The sequence below is a fragment of the Loa loa genome (genome assembly GCF_000183805.2).
Source record: "Loa loa unplaced genomic scaffold supercont3.304, whole genome shotgun sequence".
NCBI classification, from domain to species: Eukaryota; Metazoa; Nematoda; class Chromadorea; order Rhabditida; family Onchocercidae; genus Loa; species Loa loa.
Window position 1 is genome coordinate 7,194 of NW_018108484.1, and position 17,032 is coordinate 24,225.

Below are 17,032 nucleotides of genomic sequence, written 5' to 3' on the forward strand. Positions count from 1 at the left end.
AACAATTATCATTCATATCGAAAGAACTGGCAAATTTGCTGAAATTAACTGAAGCTGAAGAATAGGAACTCAAAATAGCTTCATTTGGGAATAAAATACCCAATTCACATTTGTCACCTAAAATACAAATTGGAGTACTAACCAGAGAAGAAGCAATAATAATAGAAACCAATGTAATAGATCATCTTACGAGCAAGTTACAAGTAATCGAACTAACAACTATGAATGCGAATAATGATTTCCATGATTTAAAAGGATAACGAAAACAATCTGATATAGTTATTAGACAGAAAGATGGAAAATATAAATAACAGTACCTGGTCCATAGTAATAAATATTTCGGCACTATGTTGGCACTTAAAATCCATTTTTGAATTCCTGATGGTGTTATATTGGATACTTTGTCCTGTTCTACTGTTGATAAAGTTTTTAATGTATACATTTATTAAAATATGTGAAGTTTTCCAGATTTTATACGGCCATTGTTTAGTTATTGAGATGTTACAAACAACAATGTTACAAACAACAAAAAAAAAAAACAACTTGAAAATCTCACTTATGCGATGTTAGTATAACTCATTTCTTCAATTTTTCCGTCAGACCTTTATCAGACCTTTCAAACCTTGTTTCTGAAATATCGTTGATATTTCTGAGACATCATTCAAGAATAGTGGAACTTCACCTCTTCCGTTATTTTCAACTCTTACATCCATCATTTGAAGGATCTAAACAGTATCAAGAATTACTACCGAAATTTCTAATCAAAAAAAATTAAATTGAAATTGAGAAAAAAGATTTTTTCTTCCACGGCACCAAAATAATTGGATTAGAATAGCTTAATTATCCTAATGGATTTGAAAAAAATGACTGTCCGATAACACTTTCCAGAAAACATCTTCCAGAAAGTGTTTTTTATTCTTGAATTCACCCGATCTTATCTCTCGTTTTCTCAAGATGTGACATGTACGAAATGAACAGATCTGTTCTTCAAATGCAAATTAAGATATGGCTCTTGGTCAACCTTTGCTTTCTTCTTTTCCGATTCGTATTGGTTATCCTCCTTTATTGGCATATATCATAAATCAGTAGGGTAAAGGTGTCCAGGTGCTTGAAATAACTGATTGTTTTCAAGGTAATAGAAATTTTGGAAGAATACGATGAATTTGTACGACATAATATATGACAGCTAATATAAACAGGATAGTAGAAATCATAAAATGATTTCAAAGAGCTGCCCGTTATCTGAAAATCCTTGTGGGTTGAAACTTTTAGAAATACTTCAAGTCATTCAAAAAAAAACAGTGGAGTGTTTTCGAAATAGTTCTGAAACAATTCCGGATTAATGGTAGCACTACTACCTTTGTATAAAGTTGCGAAATGGTCCTAACAAGAAATCACCGGATAAATTACCTTCATAGATTTCATCCAGTATAATGGTCTAAAATGTGACGTAATGAAAATGATAAACAAGCTTCTCTAAGCAAAATATGCAAACAAACAGTTAGGAATGAATGGTCACGAATAATCATAGGGTTGACATTGCTTCTCACTAATAATTAAGTTGATATACTGAGCATTGATTTGAAGACTGACATACAGCCATTTTATTGCCAATGTTTTGTTCCTATAACCTGAAATGGAACAAGAACGCATGAAGTAATATTGAAAAAACGATCAAAACAAATGATTAATACAACACATTAAATGAATTCCGGATCAAACTGCAGTTGTCGTAGAAGTAGTTCTTCGGTGACAGATAAAAATCGATTTTTTGAAATACACGTTTTCTCGAACTTGATAATGATAAGCATTTTTGATTTTGATAAGCTATTTGATTGAATAAAAATTGACAAGCTTATTTGATAAGCAGTCTTACTCCCATATTCATTCAATGTTTTATAGACAACTCGTCAAGCAAGAGTTATTACTGCAATGCAACCCGGTTGCGTGATGCGATCGCATCATGCAATACTGTCGTAATCTGGATCCAGAAGATAATGTGGAGCCTGAAAACCGTTCAACTTTTTGGAATTGTATTAAAGAATTTGAAATTACACTCCAGGAAAAATTTCTGCATCTGAATGAGAAATATACTCAAGTAATTTTGCTGTGACCTGTATTATCAGTAATAAGAAAAACTTTAACCTGAAACAAGTATTTTTGAATCCGTGCAAAATGGATGAAGCACCAAAAATAAGTTATCTTCAATTTTAATGACAGTAAGATAATTTGTGATTCCAAGTAATCGTAATCGAATCAAACAAGTGAAAGTATCATTCATTGATTTGAATATCAAAGTCAATTCTTTCATTTCAATTCTTCTACATTACTAAACGAGGAATTACTATCAAAATTTAACATTTTGGAGTGTTTCCAAAATTTCGTCACGTTTTTCCGCAATGGGTAAATTTTTCTGGGCAATACGCAACCGTCGTAACTGCTTGAAATTCATTCTATTCCTGTAAACAATAAACAATGAAAGGGTAAAAGTATATTCGGATAAGACATGTTCCGGAACCTGAAATATCTATAACCTAAGTAAATCTATGGCTTGTATTATATTTTCTTTATACCAAAAAATGATCCGAATAACGTTAACAAAATCAATAAGTTAATTACGACAACTGAGAAAATTGGCCATAGATGACGGAGAAAAGTTTAGGAATAAACTTAAACTAATCGAAGTGACCAGAAGAGATGAATAAGAATTAGTTTTTGCACTAACATTAAATCAAACTCGATAAAGATTTCAAAAATAAACAATATACAAATAATCCACTTCTCTCAATTCAAAGTCATCTTTTTCCCGAATATCCATTACTGAACGAGTCGTATATTGGTGCAAGAATTTGGAGCAGTCGGGGTATCCAGCATACTACTCGATGATGCGGTGACACTCGATGATGAAATGATATCGTCCTCCTTCTAATGCTTGCGTTTCTTCCTCCTGCTCATATGATAAGTGACTGCAATAATCAGATTGTATGCTAGTGCGAGAGTATAACTGATATAATATCTCGAAAAACTAGACTGATCAAAACAAGCCAATGATTTGATGATAATGATAAAAAGTTTGATATGCCAATTATGATAATTTTATAATATTGATAATGATTATGAAGGAACGATATTGCATAATTCTACAATGATGACTATTTAAAAGCTTGAATAATCAGTAAGTAAGCATTTTTGACACATTAATATATTTATAAAATTTTGTCACCATTAGTTGAGGAACAAAAATCAAAAAGTTTTGACAATATAACTTTTCTGCAATCATTATCAATATTGTAAAAAAATTGCCAACACTTGAAAACCGTTATCATTTGAAAATTGTCATCGTTTGAAAAGTGTTATCATTTGAAAATTGTCATCACTTGAAAACTGTTATCATTTGAAAATTGCCATCACTTGAAAACCGCTATCATTTGAAAATTGTCATTGCTTGAAAAGTGTTATCATTTGAAAATCGTCATCACTTGAAAACTGTTATCATTTGAAAATTGTTATCACTTGAAAACTGGTATCATTTGGAAATTTTTGTCAAAGGTTTGACAATATAACTTGGTGGATCCGTAAAATTCTTATCACTTGAATTTAGAAAGTAGAATTGTAGAATGAAGTAAAATTCTCAGAAGAGAAACTTAAGTCTAAAAAAAAATTTTTTGGGGAAGAGAAGTAGGAGAAAAAGCCGGATCTTCGAAGTTTATCTTGTTCCGGAAAAGTTTTTCGATATCTGAATCTTTTCAGCCCATTATCGAAAAAAGAATTGCAGCAAATGGCCATAATGCAGTTCCAAATCAGAATTCATTCCATCCGTAAGTCTTGTCCTGCAAGAAGAAAGGAATTTTTCAAAATCAATTTTCAGTAATGTAATAAAAATATGAACTGGAGATTGTAAGAAATAAACTTGAAATGGGAATCCCGACATAAATTTGATGATTGAATAAGCTTAAATGAAATCGAACTCAAGAAGATTCAAAAACTGAAATTGAATTCAAAATTAAAGCTTATACTTTTAATTACATGACTGGAATTAGAGTTTGAAGAAAGAAAATCAGAATGGAATTAAAAGAGAAAAAAGCTTGCAGTTTTTGGAAGATGAAGCTTTATCCAAATTGATTTAAGCAGAAATTTAAAACTATGCGATTGAAATTTAAAGTCAGCTGAATTGAGGCTTGAAATTTGCTGATTCTTATAGAAGTGAATACAAGAATTCGTAAAATCTAAAATGGAATTTAAGTCAATTGACACAAGGAACTTAATCATTAAAAAGGACAAGAAAATTCCAGTGATTTGTACATGGTATGAAATAGTATGCGTTTTAGGAGGAAACGAAAGATTAGATGAGGTCGAAACTTCCAAAAGTGATGGGGCGGAATTAACAAATAGTTTGATGTGATATTGATGGAATTTGGTAAAGAACTTAGAGTTAGCGAGTTTTCAAAAGAAAAGGAACAAAAGTCTCAAATCATTTGGTATTTGGATTTTAAATAAATCACGGGAAAAGCCCGCTTGCAGCGGGATTTGAATTTGCTAACGTTTTCATCACTTTAGTGAATTAATCTAATTTCGATAAAATGTAAATTAAAACGGATTCCTACTGCAACAAATGAAAGTTACTCTATCGAACAGCGATAGGTAGTTATATCCATTAATTCTGATGGATTCTATTCATCAATCTCGAAGAATACGAGCACATTATACCAATTTCTAAAGCATGAGCACTTTGCGCTATTCTCTAATATATAAGTACTATTTCACATCACTCTCGATCCATGTAATATCCTCAGTAATTTGTTGAGCAGTAATGATTAGTGTAACTCTTGAGATCAGTTTTATTGGCATGCATCTATATTGCATTCAGGTAAGACATATTCAAATTTGCTTCAATGTAATTAACCCTTGATTTTTGGTCTTTTGCATCCACACAAACACACCTACACCTATACCTAACCCACGAGCACACCCCCGCATAGATTATTCAAGTGTTGTCATTCCATTTATAATTACAAAAAATGTGTTACAATCACCAGAAAAACACTGGAAAAAACCCCGGAAAAGGAATTATTCGTAAATTAATCAATCAATGCTGTTCGAATGAGTAAATCAAATGTCAATAAATCATTTTGAAAATTGTGAAATATTTATTCCTTAATGTTGAATATACATCAGATGTGAACAACACAAGCATGAGTATATTAATCGATGAATCCATTCGGCTAAGAGTATTGTAACGATAATATCAATTTACTAACAAGAAAAAGAACCACGGGAAAAAAGACTATTTAATTAATTTGGAAAGAATTGATTAAAAGGCATAATTGAAAAAGACGATTAGATTTTCAAAAAAATTAGATTTATTAGGTTTAAAAACACAATACGATCGTTGTTAAAATTCGAATTTATTTCAATTTTTAAGTTATTAGTTGCTGATCCAATATAATGACAGATAAAATCAATGATTAATTATATTTAATGAATTATTTGTTACTGACATGATAAGGAATATTCATTAAATTTGTGAAATTTTTAAATCTAATAAAAAATTAACCGTTTTTTTGAATTTTAATTTATTGCTATCCTTTTTCAACAAACAATAAATGAATGATAATTTTTAAAAAAGTGTTAAAAAAATGCAAAAATAAAATGCAATATATGAAGTAATTTAATTTGATGTTTAGATTTATGTGAGAAAACAATGAAAAATATAATAATAAGTCAGAAAATTATTAGCATAGAAATCATTCAAAGTAATGCAAAATTTGAAGACATTTCGTTTAAAAGATGTTAGTAAATAAGTGGACAAGCATAGAATATATTAGAATACTGATAAAGTTGTACTGATTTAATAAATGATTAACTGATGATGGTAGGATGGATTAGGATGGCATCAATTTATAATGCTAGTTAATGATTAATTAAAGGAGAAAAAAAAAAAATAATTTCATAACTTTTTCTTGTTTCGAATTTGATTTCCATCAACTTTTTTTTGTTTCACTTTTTTCTTTTTTGTTGAAATTTTAAAAAAGAACCAGATTTTAAATAATTTTAACAAAATTGATAAACAACTAAGATAAAGAAAGATAGAAAGATAACGATAATAAACAATGAAATAATTACATGTGCTATTTCTTTTAGGAAGATCTCTCCTTCTTTTTTTTCGTAGTTTTCGCGCAAAATTTTGTGTGTTTTTTAAAAAAACCGTTTGAATTTTCTTCAAAATTTAATGAAATGGAATGAAAAGTAAAACAAAAAAAGATAATAACACTAATAGTTTATCATTTCGTGCATGAACAATTGATAAAATCGAATATTTTCGTCCGGACAACAGCGCCATCCACATATTCCTTTTTTTTTTTTTTTGCATACGTATTATAACGATGGTTGCATCACAGGATGCTCTCGTAATTTAACAATTTGTTCTACCCCATATTTGAATTTACAAGTACCTTTTGTTGTATATGATACAATCTGCAAAGATGACAGTTTCTTTCGTTATTTTTTTTAATCAAAAAAAAAATTTCTAGTTCTTATCTTTTCTACAAGCTAAATTTTATTCAACAATCATAATATCTTTTATAATTAATTATCATTTCAGCAGTAAAAATCACTCAAGTAATAATTATTCCAGTATTTTTTTCTAAACAAAAACATATGGCACTAAAGCTAAAGCTTAATTATCTTAGTTTAATTACTAGATTAATTCAATTTTATTTTTCTTTCTTTTGATAACTAAGCTATAACTTTTCTATTATATAGAAAAAGAAATCAAAATTTAAGAAAACAAAATGAATGAAGAATAGAGGAACAAACGTCATCTTTAACGGTGAAACCAAGTGCTGAATAATTCGCGATACCGCGGATGATATCAGCCATTTTTCCTTCAATAATTGTCACCAAATTGTTATTTTCCTTCAAATTCGTCACTGTTACTATTATTCGACCCGAAATACGGCTATCCATTACGAAATTCCTGAAATACAATATGAATTTATTAGGAATAGCCTATTCCTCAACGCTACTATCACTCTGGATGATTGAATGATATTAAATATATGACGGATGCAATCTTAGAAATGATCTCATGATAATGATGATAACCACCACCAAAATTTGATTTATCATTCCGATATGTAATGGGATTTTATACTTTACTTTATGCGTCACAAATGAAGGACTATGACAAATGATTCATTGAAAACAGTTTATGAAATTAATGAAGTTCATATCATGAACACATGGATATATTATGATGTATCTTATCATTCGATGAATAATTTAACTTAAATGTCTTTCCTAATATAAATTTCTTCCCATTTTTAATATTTTCTTAATTTGATGCGACAAAATTATGCAAACATTAATCATTATGGATAATTAATTCATTCATAATAATTTAATAATTAAAATTATAATTATGAGAAATGAAAATAAATAAGTGATAGTAACCTTGTTTGATTATCTTCAAGAATAACCAATTCAGCAACAGTTTCACATAATGGTGGTACCTCAATGGTACTATCAACACCCCATTTCAATTCTTCTTCTATTGTATTCTCACCAATATTTACAATACTAAGTTCATTATGAAAACCAGCATTTGCTTCAACAATTTCACATGGTGTTTTCAATTTTAATTCCATTTCCATTCCACGACATACTCCTTTCTCTAAATTTGCTAAATTTCTTTTCTATTATTATCTATCTATTTACATATTAATATTACTTGTTACTTTCATATTCTTTTTTGTTTTATATTCTTTGATCTTTGTTAATTGTTCTATTTTCTACTTAACAGGTTAAAGTTATTTAAATATTTGATTAAGCATTGTCTAATTACCACCAGTTATATTTAGTATTAATTATATTTAATTATATTATTCATCAATACACTTAATATTTATTTATATTGAATAATTAAATGATCAAATAAATAAGTGACAGTTGAAAAACAGAAACTCTATTTCCTACTTAACAGATATTTTCCTTTCTTCTTTAGCTCATGTCCAATTATTTGAGCAAGTATCATTTAATTATCACCAATTACACATGGCATTAATTAATGATCCATCAATACACTTAATACTTAATGTTTATCAGTATTGGATAATAAAGTAGTTAATTAAATAAGCAATTGTTAAAAAAAGTTGTTGATAATTTTAAATGTTTTTAATCAAATCTGATGATCAATAAAATCAGAAAATATTAAAATTTTAAATCATTTCTTGTTTTGATAATAAATCAAACGAACCAATTGAAATCGTTGCAGTACTACGAGTACAACGCTCTGCTCTGAAAGTATATTCTTGCGCCCTTTCGGTACTATTTGTAAATGTTGATTTGAATAAAACCTGTTCGCTTTTTGATTGGCGAATAGAACGTGTATCTATTCCTGATACTGTATATCGTGGTTCCAAATATTCGTTAAATAAATGAGACCAATTAATGTTATACTGAAAAATTCTGTTCTTAATCACTACAAAGTTTGTAATAATTAGTGATATCAGTCGTGTATTTTACTATTAATAATTACTAACTTTACAAGAAAATTAGTAAGTAATAATAACAAAATGTTTGTAAAATCATCCAGAAATCAAATATCTGCATTTTTTATGAACCAAATACAAACTTGTGTCAATATCATTATTGTATTAAAAATTTAACCTGGTGGATAATATCATCTTATCATCTTACAGGTTTAAATCGATTGATAAATTGATAGATTGATACCATCTTGATAAATTCTTCTTTGAAATTTTATCATTTTTGTCAGAAAAAATTAGTTATTTCAAATCTTTTTTTACGGTCCATTCAATAAAAATTAATTGAAATAGTGATTCTGTCTTTGGATTGAAGTTTGGATTGATTCAGCAGTTTTTAATTTCTTTTCGACTTTCCGTTCCCTCTTATACTCTTCTCTTTTTCTTCTTTTCTTTTCATTTCCCAGCATTCTATTTCATCTTACATCTTTATTATGCAAAAAACAAAAAAATTGAAAAATAACTCAGGGAATATCTAAAAATCAATTAATTAAAAATGAAGATTATAAAGTAATTGAAAACAAATATCTTTTGCAAATTTAAATTATAACAAATTTTTGCTTTCATTTTTATTATTTATTTGAAATGAAAACAAGCCATTGCATTTACATTTTCATTCTCATACCTTTCTCTTTTTTTTGGTTTAAATATGAAATGAAAGAACCATTTTTCACAAATTTAGAAAAAGTCAATTAAAATGCAGAAATTTGCCAAATTTTGATCAAAAATTAAATTAGAATGCAAAATATAACAAGTGCTAATTAATATTAAATTAAAATTGATCAGCTGGTTTGGTGAAAATGCTACTGGATCGATTTTAAATCTACAACTTGACGAAAAAACTGGGGGTAAGTTGGATTTAAGCTTAGTAATTAATTTAGAATAATTTGAATATTAATTCTCATAAATTTGTAGTGATCATTACCAATTGAGTTCTTCCCAAAGTTATGCATCTGTAAGTGCAAAAGAATGAAATCCGTTGAGTAAATTAATTTCAGGCTAAATTATTGTTTATGCTTTCCGCTTTTTTCATGTAATACTTCCGATCAATGAAATAAAAAAAGTCGTTGGCATTTTACGCAAGTAATAATAGATCATTCAATAACAGAGTTAATCATTGAAATTTAAAGCAAAGAATTTAAAAGGCAAAATTTTCCACTACAAGAAAAAAAAAGAATTTCAACAAAAATCTTTTTTCGGCGTTTTTTTTTTTTTGTTCTCAAACAATTCTTGCATAAAAATATCAGCAGAAAATTTCTTTTTATTTTTTATTTTTATTCTTTTCAGAAGAAACCATTTGCGCCAGATGTTTGTCCGATGATACTAAGACAGTCATCCATTAGTGACAATGAGTTAGCTAGATGAAATGGATATGTTGTCGAAACAAAATCACATAAAGAAAAATCTGGTCTATCTTTTCAAAAAAAGAAAAAAGACATATTCATATTTCATTGTCGCAAGTCCACGTATACGAAAGAGAAAAGATATATTCATATTTCATTATCACAAATTTACGTATGCAAAAAAAAAAACGACATATTTGTATTTCACCAATACAAGTTCACGTGCGCAAAAAAAAGTATGTTTACGTAACAAAAGATATCTCAAAACATAAAACATTTAAAGAAAAAATCTCATTTCAGAAAGAAAAGTTAGAGAGAAAATAAAAAGGAAACTATTTTTTTCTTTTTTCACAACATATTCTAAAAGATTAAGAAAAAAAGAAAACTTTCAATTTACCCATCTTAAAAATGTCAAAAAAAAAGAACATTCAATTTACCCATATATTTTCCCTTTTCTTTTTTTCCATTTAATTTAAAATATGATGACATTTTACCAGTTACCTTTTTGTTAACAATTCAATAATTTTTCCTCTATTCGTTATCATCGAGCGTTCTTTTCAATCATTTCAATTTAAATTCGGGGACAAAGAAAAAAAAAGAAAGCGACAAATTGAAAATAATGTTGAATTTTCCATCAAATGATGCTTTCTTTCACCTTTTCATCTATCTCATCTCATTACTCTCTGCTTCCTTTTCGCCAATTTTAGACATTACTCAAATTTTCAAATACAAATTTCCATTTTAAATCATGAAACGAATTTGATTGTATACATTCATATATAACCCGTTTAATGGAAACAATTTTTACAACAAAGTTAAATTTGCAATTTTTGTTAAATTCTTATTTGTCATTTATAAAATGCACAAAATTGCATATCTTAAAATTATCCAAACTTTACATTTACCAAATGATTTTAGGAGAAAATTGATGATAAATATCATGCGTATTATGCATGTTTCATAAATAAAGTGAAAGTTAATACTTACTAACCCAAGAAATTTTTCCCAGTAATAGGCTCATTTTTTTGTTGGCTGTCAAGCTGTATTACGATACTGCTAGTAAACTTTAATTGGTTTTTCTGTAGGAGTTTTTTTCTTCTTTTTCGGAATTAAAATTATTCGCAAATACTTGCCTTTTCTACTACGATCATTTTATTAGCAACACTTATTTCTTACGTAAAAAGACTTTTATTGCTTTTTCTAAATAATAAAAAAAATAAAATAATAATCAAATACTGATATAGAAAAAGAAAAGAAAAGCAATTCAAAATTAATTGCTTGTATTATCAATGAAAACAACTAAAAAAAGCTTCAATTGCAGTATATTTGTCAAAGAGTAAAAGAAAAAAGATAATATCTATCAAATTTTTGTAAAAGAAATTTAAATTTATACTCGAAAAATTTTGAAACAAAATTAATTCATACCTCAAGATGTTTTTTATTGATTTTAGCTTCTTCACGAGTTTTTGTAACTTCGAAAATTTGTTTAGCCCAATTTCGAATGATCAGTTCTAAATCGACCATATCTTTTGTTTTTGGTATTTCAGCCACAGCACTGGTATACGGTGGTACCATGGATCGATCCAATTTACGTTCATCACCTGAAATGATGATAATCAAAAACTTCACATATCTAAAATAAAGATAATTAATCTCTTGAAATAATAAAATTCAATTTACAATTGGATATTTATCTATTGTTTTCAGTTTCTTTTTACATTTCTCAAGTAAATTTATAATTCGGATAATTTTTTTTTAATTTATGATTTATGAAGTTTTCAAAATTATGATTTTTTGCAGAGTTTCAAATTTATTTTACTTGCATATAAATTTTAAATAGAATATATACAAAAATATGTGATTTGAAAATAAAACCATTTAAATAATAAATTTTTTGAAATTTTACAAATTTTAAAAGCAACTAAAACACTAATACTGTAAATTTTGAAATAAATTAAATAGAATAAAACATTGCCAATTATTACAGTACTTGAAATAACCAAAAGGAAAAAAAAAAACATTCTTTCTGACGAATTCATTAATATATACCATGTTTTTATTCTATACTACAAATTATCGTTACGATATTGCAATTTTCGATGAATTAGAAAAAAATTTAACTTACACTTTCCTAATTAATCAATCAACTAAATAAGCATTATTCTTGATCATTCATTTCATTGTTCGTAATATTTGCTGGATCAATAATGGTAAGAGTATTGAGAAAAAAAAGTAGCCCAAATATTCTACCGTATCTTTTTTTCTCTCTCTTGGAATGGAATATGATAGAATTAATTCTAATAGGAATTGTATTTATTAGCTAAAAAAAAAAATTCGAATTCTATTTCATAGAAGATAGAAGAAAGAAATATATAAAAAAAAGGGAATTTTGTAGAATTTTATAGAAGAAGGAAATTTGGCAATGGAATAAGTAAATATTTTTAATAAAATTTTGAAAGATTTCTTTGAGCTTTTAATTAAATTTTTAATTAAATGATATATGAACTTGTTTTGGTCGACTTGCAAACTTATCATTTTGATAATGGCAATAATGCAATTGTGATTATTATTGATGGAAGCTGATAAGAAGAACTACATGAGTTAATTATATCTTGTTTTTCCAGTAAGCTGGTATCCACTACCTCTAAGTTAAGCATAATGCAATAATTTTTCGGGATATCGAGAATAATTAATCATTTCCGGCTTGAATAGTCGGATCAAAGTTATTAATGATTGTTAAAGTTAGAGACAAATTAAAATTTTCAGGAATGATTTTCATTTTTATTAAAAAGCCTGTTTGGCATTAAGTTCTAACGGGATAATTATCCATTGTTAATTACTAAAAGCAGAAAATAATTATCAAAAACAAAAAAAAGCGCTAGAAAGGCAAAGTATAACAAGAATGTGCAAGTAAATTATGATAATGACCAAATCTGGCTGTTATATCAACATTCAATATCAAATATTAGGCTGCTAAGATCATTAGAAGAGATCAAACTTAATGTTATAACAAGACTAATTATAATTTAGTATTAGTGGAAAGTTAAAATTTTAAACAAGCGAATATCCCAATTAACACAATTTATATATATTAATATTAATTAAATGTTTAGTTACTATTAGCCTATTCTCATTTCGATAAGGCAACAATCGAAGCACAATTTTAATTATACAAATATCCTTGTCTATAAAACTTTTTTAACTAATTCTTCCTTTAAATTATTATTGACTTTCTTTTTGTTATAATCGAAAAAAAAGAATAAGAAAGGAAAATACTGAATTACATCCTACTGATGCAAATATCTGATGAACCACTCTCGATCAATAATACAATTAATCAAAGTAATAATTAGATGGAGTAAAAGTAATCAATACATGCATGATAAGTAACATTGTTAATTGCATATCGTAACAATGATTTTTGCGTAGAAAACTTCAATTTGTAAAATTGTATTTTAAATTAAAAACTGAATAATTAAGTTGGAAAAGAATTTCATTTTTCGCGACGAATTTCAATTTAATTTCGTTCGCATTCTTTAATTTTCTATCTTTTCTCCTTCATTTTCCACTCTTTTGTCATTGGAATTTCATTTTAATCAATTAACGAATTTTCCTTAACGTTTTAATTTTATATCCCTTTTATAATTAGTCGCCGAAAATGCAGCAATTTTCGCTCCTATTTACTTCAATGTAAACCAAAATTTCTTCCTTTCATTCACATTTCGGTTTTACTGGTTAACTTTAATGTAATCCGGTTCCATTGCCGGTTTCCTGATTTTGCAATTTCCTTTGAATACAATTTTCTCTTTCTGCTCTAACTTTCTGTAATCACAATTTTTACCTTGAATTGCACAAAAAAAATGCTGACTCATTGGTTAGATATGAGTAATTATGTCGAATTTCCGTCCCGCCCACGCGAAATATTGCTGAACTAAATGGACTATTTGATTAAGATTTCAAGAAACATCCAGTAATATCCGGAAACATCTGTACGAATTATCCGGTAGGCCGGAAAATAATCCAATCATTACTTTGAATATTTGCTATTTTATCGGAAATTTGTACCACTGATAAAACAATCTAATAGTTGGAAAAATTCAAAATTATCAAAAAAGAAACAATGAAAACTTACTACAAAATGAGAGCATAATTCGTAGTTTAGCGTAAATAATGGAAGATCGAAGAAATAGTTTAATACAAGATTTGAATGGATGCAGTAAAATTAGCTTTGATACAGTAAATCAACTCGGATACAGTAAATTAGCTTAGATATAGCAAATTCGATTGAGTGCAGTAAATTAGCTTGAGTATTGCATTGGCTACTGGATACAGTAATAAATTACTCTTAAGTATAGTAAATCGGATCTTAGTCTCTGGTATAATTATTCACCTTTAATTTAGTAATAAATTACCTTATTTGCAGTAAATAGGATTAAATAGTGTACGGTAAACGAAATCGAATATTTTTTGCTTACACTAAAAGATATCATTAATAATGATAGAAGTTGAAATTAAATTAAAAACCTTTTTAGTAATGACTAAAAAGAATAGCAATTAAAATTACTCAAATATGACTATTACTATGACCTTTCGTCCTGTATGTACACAAGTATACACACACACACACACACACACACACACACACACACATTGACATATAAACTAAAACAAGATTCCGTTAAGACGATTAGATCGGAGGCTTAAAATGGCAAAACTAACGAGTATATATGAATGTTGTCCATACCTATTTGTGTGTATGTGTGTGTGTGTGTACCTCACTTTTGGAGCTTCAAAGGCAGGGAAATTTTAAACCACAAAACTAACAGTTATCAAAGAAATAATGACAAAGGATTGAGTGAAATTGTCGCGACATTATTGGACAGAAGGATGATGGGAATACAATTTGTTGTGTATGTATGTTTTGAGTAGGAGGGGCGCAAAAGTACCTTTTCCTTTAAGCATTAAAATGATGAAATAACTTTAAGCATTCATTTTCTCTTTTCATTTTCTTTTCAATCAAATTTCTCTCATGTATTATTGATTTTATTTATGGAATACATTCACCGAAATTTTCATATATTTACACAGGTGCTAACGGTATGATTAATATCCGTAAATGTAAACGATGACAGAATAGCATTTCTTCCTCAATGTATCGATGCATTTTGAAAATAGCAATCAATTAGACATTTAATGAATAAATTTTAAAATCGAAAAATATTCATTGGAATTCTGCTAAGGTCAAAAAAAAATGAGGTGAAGATAGGAAATGGAAGAATTTCAGGTCAAAAAATAAAGTGAAGATTGGAAATGAAAGAATTTCAAGCCTTAAATTAACTCATTCATCTTTTGGTACCATAAATTTCTATCTCATCGTTTTTTTTTGAGAGTACCAGGTGGATATATGAAGTTTAGAGACATTCTATTTCAAAAGATATCTGAAATCTATATATCCATAAAGGTTAACAATTAATTAAATGAACCGATTATGGTTAAAGAATTATTTAATTTTTATGCATTTTTTTCTCTGTTTAATTAATCCCTCATTTTTTTCAGTGTCTTTTTATTTTTCTTTTTTGCCCACATCATCCTTTCTTTCTTTCTCTCCCTCTCATTTTAAAATTTAGTCTTTTGCGGGTTTTTGTTTACCGAACCAATGCATTATTTAGTCAGAAAATGGGTAAATCAGACAACCATAAATAAGAAATAAGATAAATAAATTAAGTAGGTATGAGTAATTAATCAATATGAATAAGCATTAAATCAATTAAACAATAAATCAGGTTATGTCAGGTTGTTATATGTAATAAATTAAGCAAGTATTAGTGAAGTATAGCTGAAGAAATCAGGAAAGCACAAGAAGTAAATCAAGTAGTTATAGATCAAAAGGATCCGGAAGATATAAAATTAGATGTAATATTACTAACAGAATTATTGTATTATCATAAAGTCAAATATTTTTGCCTATTATTCATGCGGAACAACCAATTTATATCCCACAATAAATCTAATCAAACGAACCAAAAGTAAAATTTGAATTACATTTTTCACATATTCTCATTATGTCGTAAATGGTCGTCTAAAAATTGTTGATACATTGTATCTGTTCATTATATTTTACAAATAATTTCATCCCTAATCAATTTTAATTCAAATTTTTTAGTTTATAAATTGATTGCATCATTTTTAATCCTTTTCGTTCATTATTTTTAATGAGAATAATTTGCAATTTAGTTAAATAATATATCGATTAACTGATTGACAATTTTGACCATCTAATTTGTTGACATTTAATTAATTATGTTTAACTTCCAAAATGAAAATTTTCATTTATAAATTTGAAGTATTTATTCCTGAATTAGAAGAAAATGTTTGTACAACGGAAACACAAAGAATACAGTGAATGATTCAATTGGACCAAACAAAAGCATGACATTCAAATGACTTTCGTCAAGTATTTGTCCATCGTCAACTTCCAGATGAAATTTGTTAAATTTCGAACCAGAACATTGACATTGAAAATAATTTCATATTTATCGATTTTTGATTTATTAATAAGAAATCATTAAGACTAACCGATCTTAACTTCTAAATATTATGGAAAGTAAAATGCAATAAAAAGAGATTAGTAACAAGGTTTGAGCAGTAACAAATGAAAATAAAAAAAATGCAACATATTACAGTAATGGTCAAAATTAGTAAATTGTATTGAGGATGACAATAATGACGTCCCTTATCAAAAAAAAAAAGATTCCGATTAAATCTTTTTCAGTTTTTGCAAGAAACTTATATCGTTTTTATGTTTCGAATAATTGGTTTAGCTAACAATTTTAAACGATATACCTAAAACAAACTTGAAACAAAAATTGGCTTTAAATTAATTAAAATTGACCATGAATAGGTTCAAAAAATTTTGAAATGAACTTGAAATGACGGATTCCAAATAATTTTAAATTGATAAATTAAGTGCCTCAAGTGTGTTTAAGTTATTTATTTAAACCAATTGCAATATCTTTCATCAGTTTAATATATACGATTCCTTAATTCCAATTCATTTCGTGTTATGATTTAAACGGATCCCATATAATTGATTATTTTAGAACTCATTTTAGTTCTTGGAATTCACTAATCCAATAACTTTGATAT

General features: G+C 27.3%; 2 protein-coding genes across 2 annotated transcripts; both read right to left on the reverse strand.

Moving 5' to 3' along the window:
- Positions 1 to 6,375: 6,375 nt before the first annotated feature.
- LOAG_04560 (LIN-24 Like family member) lies at positions 6,376 to 8,647 on the reverse strand (the record flags this gene model as incomplete). The annotated part of the gene is made up of 5 exons (XM_003140097.1): positions 6,376 to 6,474; positions 6,817 to 6,976; positions 7,453 to 7,672; positions 8,255 to 8,456; positions 8,633 to 8,647. 5 exons carry the CDS (start codon positions 8,645 to 8,647, stop codon positions 6,376 to 6,378), a joined length of 696 nt encoding a protein of 231 aa, XP_003140145.1.
- A 1,179-nt stretch (positions 8,648 to 9,826) lies between these two features.
- On the reverse strand, positions 9,827 to 12,421 carry LOAG_04561 (hypothetical protein; the record flags this gene model as incomplete). Its single annotated transcript, XM_003140098.1, has 4 exons — positions 9,827 to 9,900; positions 10,878 to 10,965; positions 11,312 to 11,487; positions 12,415 to 12,421. 4 exons carry the CDS (start codon positions 12,419 to 12,421, stop codon positions 9,827 to 9,829), a joined length of 345 nt encoding a protein of 114 aa, XP_003140146.1.
- Between the last annotated feature and the right edge of the window lie 4,611 nt (positions 12,422 to 17,032).